Source organism: Patiria miniata, unplaced genomic scaffold (genome assembly GCF_015706575.1).
Source record: "Patiria miniata isolate m_02_andy unplaced genomic scaffold, ASM1570657v1 HiC_scaffold_29, whole genome shotgun sequence".
Taxonomy (NCBI): domain Eukaryota; kingdom Metazoa; phylum Echinodermata; class Asteroidea; order Valvatida; family Asterinidae; genus Patiria; species Patiria miniata.
The window spans coordinates 15,302,277-15,313,746 of record NW_024037068.1 but is presented as its reverse complement, the minus strand read 5'-3'; the positions used below and the strand labels follow the sequence as shown (position 1 = coordinate 15,313,746).

The following is an 11,470-nucleotide window of genomic DNA, read 5'->3' as shown; positions in this document are numbered from 1 at the left end:
TTGAGGTCCTCCTGAAGTTTGCTTTCACTGAACTGAGCCGGGTTGAGGTTCACTAATTCTGTGTGAGGGTAATTGAGGTCACACTCTGTGTGAGGGTAATTGGACTAGCTATTCGTATAATTAGAGAATACAAGTTTATGATTATTAAAGTGGTGCAGTTGACCACGTGAGGATTATTGTAAGCTAAGATCATTTACAGGGGTGCAGTCGACCCTTGTTTAAATCATTAGGAATTATTACAACTGTGGATTATTAATTGAGTGATTGTGTTTATAAAGATTATAATTGAATATTTGATCAGAGAAGAATAAGACCAATTATTGATCGTCCTTGGAAACATTTGTCTGTGTGATAATTATTGAATCATTGTAAAGGTTATTGTAATTAATAAGTGCTCTGTTTACATTCAATTGATTACTCAATCACAAAACGGTGGTATATTTCCCCCAAACGAACAGCCCCTAGGCTTAGTCCGCCGTTTGTTAATTGTCCCCCCTTGCGAATGGGTAGCTCTAACCAGTTCGTTAGGCTAATAAATATTTTTGTGGGATTATAGGAGTTGGCTAGAGTCCTGGGATAAATAAGACCAGTCCCCCTGGGTTCCGCCAATCACCGGTTCCGCCACAAATGGTGTCAGGGGTCGGTTTCGCCACAATACACATTTAACAAAATGGGTGTCTGCAGGGGTGTCAATGGGGGTGGGGTGGCAAAAAATGATAAATTTGTAATATGCTAGAAAAAGTACAAGGATTTTCGAGGAAAATGTGCCTTGCCCCCAATAAAATATCCTGGCGACGCCCAGGTCAGGCTTTATATCTCAAAGTTGTAATAATATTCACAGGGTCTACTATAAAAAAAGAATGGACTCTGAGATCGAGGTTGGCTAACGAGTAATTCGACAGCAGCGAGTGCCCTCTGTCGTTTTATAACAAACAGAAAATGAATGAACCGATTTGAATATGCCTTTTTGTTTAGTCAGTATGCCAAGCGATCAATTGGGCTTCTGCTCCCGGGCAATACATCACCATTAAGAATATCAGCATAGTAGTCTGGCTCCCAGACCAAACGATTCTGACTATTTCCGCTTTTCCGATTCTTGACTACCGCTTAACCTTAGTTTAGTCTGTGATATGTAAAATTATCCGGATGTTTTATTTTACTGATGCAATTAGTTTTTCATTAGTCCATCAACATCTGAGCTTTTGAGTGTTCTTATTGTACTTTGACGGCAAAATTAACTGAAACAAATCCCCTCTACCAGTACGTACAAATGAACAAGAAGTTGAAAATTAAACGGAAACAAATAAATATATAAGAACGAAGTTGTAGAGAAAAAATCAAGAGTAAATTATTATATAAAGTTTAAAAAGAGGTATCCAGTAAAGTCAAGCTTTCTATTTCTGTTGAGAAACGTGAGAAATCGGATTTGAATTGAAAATTTCTTTGTTGTAGATTTGAGACACGTTCCAGTTCGTTGTTTCCTTAATAATGTCATTGGCGTATAGTACAGGGTGAGTCAAAAAAGCGGACCCAACCCCCAAAAATTATACTTCATTTAAAAAAAACAAAATGTGGCACCAAAACAATAATGACTGGAAAGCCAATCTCATAAGGTACTTTTAGATGAAAAGATGACTAAAATTGGTCCATCTGTTCAGAAAATATCACCATTTAAATACAATGACCCTTAAACCAATCTCGTCCAAAAAATGCGATTTCAAGAATCGTCGTCTCAATTGTCTTCAAACATCACCAGCGATAAAATCTCAGTTTAAACGTTAAAAATATTAAACAGAATCCGTTTGCAGGCCCGTCCTTTGAAAAAGAAGATTTTATAAATCATATTGTTTGCCTAACCGGGGTTGTTAATGAAGATATTGTGTACTAGAGTTGGTGACAGTTGGTGAAACAAGTATTCTGTGTCATTTTCTTTGTTGTTCCAAACAGCCAAAACACGCAATGAATTGCCTTTTTGGACGAGACAGGTTTGAGAGTCACTGTGTTTAAATGGCGATATTCTTTAAACGGATTGAGCATTTATTTTTTTTATCTCAAAGTAGCTTATGAAAGTGTCTCTCCATTCATTATTATTTTTGGTGCTACATATTTTTTTAAATATAAAATATATTTTATGGGGTTTGGGTTCCGCTTTTTTGACTTACCCTGTAGTGCAGCTTGAGAACATCGGTAGATTAGTTCATCCCTATTCTTCTCACTATTCAACTGGACACCTGATAAAACGCTCAAAGCTAAACACTAAACGTTAAACTTGAAAGCATGCAGCAGGTTCGTAAACGTTGAAGCAACTAAGATGCGAATTGGGTTTATTGAAACGATTTCTTTTTCACTGTTTGGTGATCATAGCCGATGACGTCGACTTGGTATCGTTGTTAAGAGCTTCAGGGTTGATGTGGCAAATATGTTCTGACGCATCTCTGTGGCTGTCCATCGTAGGGTCAATTTAGTCTGTAGTTGCCATCTTGCAGATGTGTGGCCACACCATGTCGCATGGGGCGTCATTCCATGCGGCATAATTGTACCGCATGTGAGCACACGGCTGACCGGAGCCGTAATTGGGTTTGCCATCGCTCCATGCTGTGAAACCGACCGGTGATCCATCCGTCCAGATGAAGTTCCCTTCCCCTGCCTTGTCAGTAAAGCCGATCCACAGTGCACCCATTTTTTTGGGCTCACTGGCCGACTTCCACATCGTGAGGAGCAGATTATTCTCCTCGGCGCTGGTTATGGACGCCACATGACCCTGGCCGACTTGAGCGAACTGCTGGCAGTACTTCTCAGCTTCAGCGAAGGTCTTACCAGTGCCGAACAAACGGTAGCAGTTGCCATTGTAGAAAGTCCACATCGGAGGACACTTGGGGCAGTCTGGTTGAAATGCCGCGGCCAAACCAACCAACAGAACGAAGCACAAGGCTTGCATGAAAGTCATGATGTTTACGAGAAGTCTTCCTACACAGCTCAGTGTCACACGCCAAAATGCAGTTGCAGAGTGAGGCTAAGAGAAGAGATGGCATCGCTTATTAAACCTCGATTGGTGCCAGTTTGGAAAAATGCAAACCCGACATCTATGACGCTTCATTGGCGTCAGGCGTCACGTGGAGTGTTTTGATTGGCAAATGACAGTCGGAGGTGTGGCCAGAGCCACATTTCCCACGAAAAAAGTTCGAACTGTATATATTGTATCACTGAAAACTGCCTATCACGTCATCCTCTCTTTGCACCATGATTGATCAGTATTTTTTTTTCAGCGATTAATGAGTTTTATTCACGAGACCATTTATTGTAACTGGTTGTCACGTGCATTTACATTGAGAAATATGAGAGGATTAATTTTTTTAAACCGAGTGGTAATATAGTTGGAGAAATTAGACTTATATGTGCTTCGCCAATAAATTCGTTCAAAACTTAACAAACAAAACTCCTCAAGAATCCAAGACAAACGCTTCGAAATTGCTCATAGAAAAATGAAAGGTCAATTCCAATTTTTATTTTGTCATCAATTCCACTCTGAAGATGACTATTCCTTGCTACTTTGCTGCAGTGCTACTTTTAAATTGTATTTGGAATTAGGGCATCAGCCTGGGGGTTTGGTCAGTATCAAATCAGGGCATAAATGATTATAGTGCGCATGCGCAAGGTATACCGCCCCTAGAGTGGTATTACAAGCATTTTGATGGACATTTTGAAAAAAAAGTGATAACACCCAAAAAGCTGCCACTGTTGCAATGCTATCACATATTTTCCAACTCCGAAGGCGTATACCTTGCCAAAATCGCTATGACGATTATTCCCCTCATTTGATACCGGTCGCCAACATTCTGGACCAAGGCTGATGGCCGAAATTGCTGGGTTTCTAGCAATAAGAAGGTTTTTCCGATGAAGTCGAACGTCGAATTCAAGTATTTTCCTTGTCACTGGAATTTAAAATAGTCCTTCGTAAATCAATCGAGCCAATGTTTCGTATTACCCCATCCCAAAAAACAGGGGAAACCAAAGCCGTCTGAAGTTCCATTTGAAAACAAAGTTGGAAAATTCTTGACAATAGTTGTTCAATTTTGTTACCACATGCAATTAAATACAGTAAGGCAAATGAATTCCAATGTTGGGCAAATAACGTTGCCCACCACTGTTTAACCCAACTTTCTTTTACAGTGGAGGCCTACTTTCAATTTAAAAATCCCGCCGAAATGCAGAATAACGAAATTTATTTTGGATTTGATCGGAATTATGTTTCTAGGTCTGGCATACTGAGCGTTCAATGAATTTTGGCCTTTCCTCCCCTCATTCTTTTCACTAAGAAATAGGTCCATAACTTCCATTGAATAAGCCCGCTTTATTTGAAGTGTATCGATACAATGTTGCGATGTGTAGCTGTTACCAAAGGGAAACCCCCAACCAGACAAGGCAAACCTGGTAAGCTGGTCCCAGAGTGTGCACAATTCTGTTTAATTATTCACAATGGCTAGGACTATTCACTGGAAGTCTTTGCATGCATGTAGTCTGTTCATGGAGGAATTCTTATTCCTCCATGCTCTGTTTTAAATGATTCACAAAGGCTTGGACTATGGAAGTCTTTTCATGCATGTAGTCTGTTGAATTGATTCACAATGGCTAGGACTATTCACTGGAAGTCTTTTCATGCATGTAGTCTGTTGAATCGATTCACAATGGCTAGGACTATCCACTGGAAGTCTTTTCATGCATGTAGTCTGTTCAATTGATTCACAATGGCTAGGACTATTCACTGGAAGTCTTTTCATTGTAGTCACTTTAATTGACTCACAATGGTTAGGACTATTTACTGGAAGTCTTTGCATACATGTAGTACGTACGTCTGTTGAATTGATTCACAATGGCTAGGACTATTCACTGGAAGTCTTTTCATACATGTACAACATGTAGTCAGTTGAATGATTCACAATGGCTAGGACTATTCACTGGAAGTCTTTTAATACATGTAGTCTGTTCAATTGATTCAAAATGGCTAGGACTATTCACTGGAAGTCTTTTCATTGCAGTCTGTTTAATTGACCTACAATATGAATTTCAACACCGTGAAAATATAGTTTACAATGAAGTCGCCGTGAAACTTTTTTACACTGCCAAGTAAGCTCATTCTCACGGTGCCAAACTGGGCCCCTCAGCAGGGGATAAACTCACTGCAGTTTGACGGTATTTTTACATGGGTCTTCCGGAGGTCCAAGGGTCTATTGTTATTCATAACTGTATAGCAGGTCCAGCTTCCCTCCACTGAAGGTGTGAAAACCACATATTAACGGTCTGAGTGATTGCAGGATTAGTGTGATTGACAGCTCCACTTACTACCCAATGCCCATATTATTGCTGCATCATTTCACTCTGTAACGACAGGGGGAAAAACAACAGTCATTATTTATTGGTTTTGTAACTTTAAATTGATACTAACTGGTATTATATTTGTTTAAAATTTTGCTCAAACTTGTTCAAATAAAAACATAAAAAACCAACATAAATAACTTGCCATATCGGAAACGAATACGAGAAAGCTATTGACGTACAAGCCAAATTAACCATATGGCAATTGGGAAATGAAATACACTTAAATACACAATACATGAACGTTAGAGTTTGTGTTGCATCAGTTTCCCTGGAATGTTCAGACTATTCTATTACCGAGTACTTCCAGATGGCTGGAAGTAATAAGTGCCCATTTTTGCACACACGTTTTCAGCAGGCAACACATCAGTTTACAAGAACATGAAGAGAGCATCTTATTTAAAAATTAAAAACAATAGGTCTATTTGCTTTTCTTGTCCATAAGTTAGCAGGAAGAGAAGTTGGAATTCTTAACTGATCGCGTCCTGATGGAATTAAGCGAAGACAAGCGGAAAAAAATGCCACCTGTACATCGCCTTGTCGTGTCATTCTCTCTATATAATCGTTGCACTGTCCCCCACGGAGAGTGCTGGCTTACAAATATGCCCTTATTAATGGCAAAATGAAAACTGGAAGATGGGTTTAATGGGAAACAGCTAGTCGACTGTTTGCAGGTGCAAACAGTCATTTAATTCTTTTATTGTTATGCATACAGTTAGTTCCTCTGTCTATTTAAAAAAAATTTTTTTTTAATATAAACCTGCCCACAATTCAGCCTTCGGCCTGCGACGGGAGAGTCAAATGAAACATTTAAAAAAACTATCAAGAAACAAGGATTTTTCATACATGACCAAAAAAAAAAATGTTTGCACCCCAAGGCAGCTATTTCTCTGGAGCTGAGTATGTTCTTAACATTATTAGTACCTACAGTTGTTTAGTTGTTGGGCAAACAAGAACAAAAATAGTTTCAAGATTTCTCATCCAGCTTGAATGATTCGACATTCTTGTTTGAAGGATTGGAAGCTTGTGACCATCACAATGTACTAAGAAACCCTGATAGAGTAGGCATTTTCTAATTCGAGATTTGTAATCATTCGTGTCTTACTTTCAGGACTGGACCAGGCGTGGTTCTAGAGCCAATATTTTTTGGGGGCTAGCAGGGTGGATCCAGAATTTGTTTCAGGGAGGCGTGCTGAAATGTAGACCGGTTATTTTCACCAGACACTTAGGCCTCCGAATTTCAATAGGTTGGGGGGGGGGGGGGGGGGGGCTCGTGCCTTATTCAATAGGGAGCGCGGATAAAATCCTACAATCAGGCACACTACAGGGTGGATACAAAAATGAAATATTATTGCAAATTGGAACAGAAGTTGGGCACATGTGAATCAAAGGGAGATATCCTCCTTTAGGGTTAAATATCCTCCTTAAAATGACACCCTAATTGTGTGCTTACATTCACGGTTGACTGAGCAGTGACCAATTTTGTGCAAGGGTCTATTTAGAGGCTTGCGCCACTTTTCATGGTGAAATCACTTTTTTCCCCACCTGCCTTGATTGGCAACCATAGCCTTTCACTCTGTGATAAAAGACACCACAAAAACCACAACTGCTACAATGTCACCTACAACCGACTTCGGACCAATGGGACTTCGGACTATCGAGACTCAACCGACAGCTCCAATGTCACCTTCAACCCGACTTGTGGTCCCCTGTCACCGCTGCCCAAGCCAAACCAAGCGATGGTTCCATTGAATTTGACTGCTCTTCGGCGTTGAAGGCGTGGTACGTCAGCGTGAATATTTCCTCCTCTCCTGCGACCGTGCAACTTTGTGAGGTCACAGGGGAGGAATCCCCCTTGCTCAATGTGCAGGTATTAAACAAAGCTAAACCTAATCTTCTAGACTTTCCTAAGCAAAGAAAAGAGTTCCTTCCAGTTGAACCAGACTTGTGGCTCACAACTTGTTGGGTTCCGGAATGTGTCTTAAAACAACTATTAAAAAAAATAAATTATTTATTGGTTTTGTAACTTTAAATTGATACTAACTGGTATTATATTTGTTTAAAATTTTGCTCAAACTTGTTCAAATAAAAACATAAAAAACCAACATAAATAACTTGCCATATCGGTAACGAATACGAGAAAGCTATTGACGTACACGCCAAATTAACCATATGGCAATTGGGAAATGAAATACACTTAAATACACAATACATGAACGTTAGAGTTTGTGTTGCATCAGTTTCCCTGGAATGTTCAGACTATTCTATTACCGAGTACTTCCAGATGGCTGGAAGTAATAAGTGCCCATTTTTGCACACACGTTTTCAGCAGGCAACACATCAGTTTACAAGAACATGAAGAGAGCATCTTATTTAAAAATTAAAAACAATAGGTCTATTTGCTTTTCTTGTCCATAAGTTAGCAGGAAGAGGAGTTGGAATTCTTAACTGATCGCGTCCTGATGGAATTAAGCGAAGACAATAGGGAAAAAAAATGCCACCTGTACATCGCCTTGTCGTGTCATTCTCTCTATATAACAGTTGCACTGTCCCCCAAGGAGAGTGTTGGCTTACAAAAATGCCCTTATTAATGGCAAAATGAAAACTGAAAATAGGGTTTAATGGGAAACAGCTAATCGACTGTTTGCAGGTGCAAACAGTCATTTAATTTTTTTTGTATTGTTATGCATTCAGTTAGTTCCTCTGTCTATTTTTACATGTGACTTACATGTGCTTCGCCAATAAATTCGTTCAAAACTTAACAAACAAAACTCCTCAAGAATCTAAGACAAACGCTTCGAAATTGCTCATAGAAAAATGAAAGGTCAATTCCAATTTTTATTTTGTCATCAATTCCACTCTGAAGATGACTATTCCTTGCTACTTTGCTGCAGTGCTACTTTTAAATTGTATTTGGAATTAGGGCATCAGCCTGGGGGTTTGGTCAGCATCAAATCAGGGCATAAATTATTATAGTGCGCATGCGCAAGGTATACCGCCCCTAGAGTGGTAACAAGCATTTTGATGGACATTTTGAAAAAAAAGTGATAACACCCAAAAAGCTGCCACTGTTGCAATGCTATCACATATTTTCCAACTCCGATGGCGTATACCTTGCCAAAATCGCTATGACGATTATTCCCCTCATTTGATACCGGTCGCCAACATTCTGGACCAAGGCTGATGGCCGAAATTGCTGGGTTTCTAGCAATAAGAAGGTTTTTCCGATGAAGTCGAACGTCGAATTCAAGTATTTCCCTTGTCACTGGAATTTAAAATAGTCCTTCGTAAATCAATCGAGCCAATGTTTCGTATCACCCCATCCCGAAAACAGGGGAAACCAAAGCCGTCTGAAGTTCCATTTGAAAACAAAGTTGGAAAATTCTTGACAATAGTTGTTGAATTTTGTTACCACATGCAATCAAAATACAGTAAGGCAAATGAATTCCAATGTTGGGCAAATAACGTTGCCCACCACTGTTTAACCCAACTTTCTTTTACAGTGGAGGCCTACTTTCAAATCGAAAACCCCGCCGAAAATGCAGACTGACGAAAATTATTTTGGATTTGACCGGCATTTTGCGTCTAGGCCCAGCATGCTGAGCGTTTCATGAATTTTGGCCTTCCCCCCCCCTCCTTCTTTTCACTAAGAAGTAAATCTATAATTTTCATGGAATAAGCTCACTTTAATTAAAATATATCGATAATATGTATCGGTTTAGCTGTTAGCAAAGTGAAACCTACCAACAAAACAATGCAAACCTAGTACGCAGGTCCCAGAGTGCACACAATTCTGTTGAATTTATTCACAATGGCTAGGACTATTCACTGGAAGTATTTTCATGCATACAGTCTGTTGAATTGGCTCACAATGGCAAGGACTAGACACAGGAAGTCTTGTCATGCATGTCTGTTCACTTGATTCAGAATGGCTAGGACTATCCGCTGGAGGTCTTTGCATACATGTAGTCTGTTCAATTGATTCACAATGGCTAGGACTATTCACTGGAAGTCTTTTCATACATGTAGTCTGTTCACTTGATTCACAATGGCTAGGACTATCCACTGGAAGTCTTTTCATACATGTAGTCTGTTCAATTGATTCACAATGGCTAGGACTATTCACTGGAAGTCTTTGCATACATGTAGTCTGTTGAATTGATTCACAATGGCTAGGACTATTCACTGGAAGTCTTTGCATACATGTAGTCTGTTCAATTGATTCACAATGGCTAGGACTATTAACTGGAAGTCTTTTCATTTCAGTCTGTTTAATTGACCTACAATGGCTAGGACTATTCATTGAAAGTCTTTGCATATTTGTGGTCTACATAATGGACCCGGAATTAACCCAACATTAAGCTCTCTTCACCAGTCTACTACCTGTCTGCCAGTCAGTTAGTCAGCTAGTCAGTTAATCAGGCAGGAGGTCAATAAGTCAGTCAGAAACATCTTTTTGTTGCTGGCCCTATGGGACCAGCCAAACAAAACCCCACCACTTTATATGGAAACATGTGAACTCCATTTTGACGCCATTTTGTTATTCAATGTTTGGAGGAAGGGCGTCAGAGATTGTCTCGTCTCTGACCGTTCACGTCTTGCCACTATACTTACTGTCATCACGCCAGCAACTGGAGACTAGGCTTCAGGTATACTGCTGTGCATGCATGACTTTGGGCTTTCATGGAAGCAAAGAAATATCCTAGTTCGCGGTCTTAATTTTATTCACAGACATTTTTACCACACCTTCAAGCCATTCACAGATGGAGACTAGTTCCGGTTGTTTGTTTTGCTACCAAAATAACCCCACCCTTTGTTTTCAAAATTACAAACAATATTCAATACTATGCCTCGGGAATCAATTCCCCCAAAGACAAGAACAAAACAAAAAACCCAAAACGTGAGGAAAAAAATCCGCCTTCCTTGTTTACTCTACATGGTGAGTCAAAAAATGATTCAATTTTTTTTTAAAAGCAATCAAATAAGATACACCAATGAAGTATGTCTTTAAATAGCATGGCTTTCCACTCATCTGACAAAAAAACCAAAATTGGTGAAATTGATCAATGCTATCATAAGTTTTGCATGTTTTACTAAAAGAGCCTGAGCTGAGAGAGAATTACTACACACAGGCATTCAAATACAAATGGGATTTTAATCATTTGGGTCAAGACTGAAACGTTATTTTTACCAACACATTTTGAATAGAGATATAAAGAACAAGTCATTTTTTTTTCTGAAACACTGATGGCGATTTTTGTCTGGTTTCCTTTGCAATATTAATTAGTTGCTAATAATGTGGGAAAGCGTCCCTGTTTTGTTGTATTGACTGAGAAGTAAAGTCCAAAACGTCATAGCGTACACCATATGCGGATGTCGTTTTGGGAAAAAAAATCGCCACCTGTACATCGCCTAGTCGTGTCATTCTCTCTGTATAACCGGTGCACTGTCCCCCACGGAGAGTGTTGGCTTACCAAAATGCCCTGATTATTGGCAAAATGAAAACTGAAAATGGGGTTAATTGGGAAACAAAAGTGTTTTCTTTTTCAAGGACTGCATTAAAACAGTTGATTTACAACGGAGGTAAAGTAAATTCTAAACGCTATCGATAATGAAAGTTGTAATTGATATGATATTATTGCTGCATCATTTCACTCGGTAACGACAGGGGGAAAACAACAGTCATTATTTATTGGTTTTGTAACTTTAAATTGATACTAACTGGTATTATATTTGTTTAAACTTTTGCTCAAACTTGTTCGAATAAAAACATAAAACAAACCAACATAAATAACTTGCCATATCGGTGACGAATACGAGAAAGCTATTGACGTACAAGCCAAATTAACTATATGTCAATTGGGAAATGAAATACACTTAAATACACAATACATGAACGTTAGAGTTTGTGTTGCATCAGTTTCCCTGGAATGTTCAGACTATTCTATTACCGAGTACAGACTGCTTCCAGATGGCTGGAAGTAATAAGTGCCCATTTTTGCACGCACGTTTTCAGCAGGCAACACATCAGTTTACAAGAACATGAAGAGAGCATCTTATTTAAAAAATTAAAAACAATAGGTCTATTGGCTTTTCT

General features: G+C 39.2%; 1 protein-coding gene across 1 annotated transcript; it reads right to left on the bottom strand.

The window, feature by feature from the left end:
• Nucleotides 1-879: 879 nt before the first annotated feature.
• Nucleotides 880-3,085, bottom strand: LOC119736269 (alpha-N-acetylgalactosamine-specific lectin-like). The gene has a single exon (XM_038210313.1). It carries the CDS (start codon nt 2,945-2,947, stop codon nt 2,462-2,464), a length of 486 nt encoding a protein of 161 aa, XP_038066241.1. The 5' UTR covers nt 2,948-3,085; the 3' UTR covers nt 880-2,461.
• Nucleotides 3,086-11,470: the final 8,385 nt, after the last annotated feature.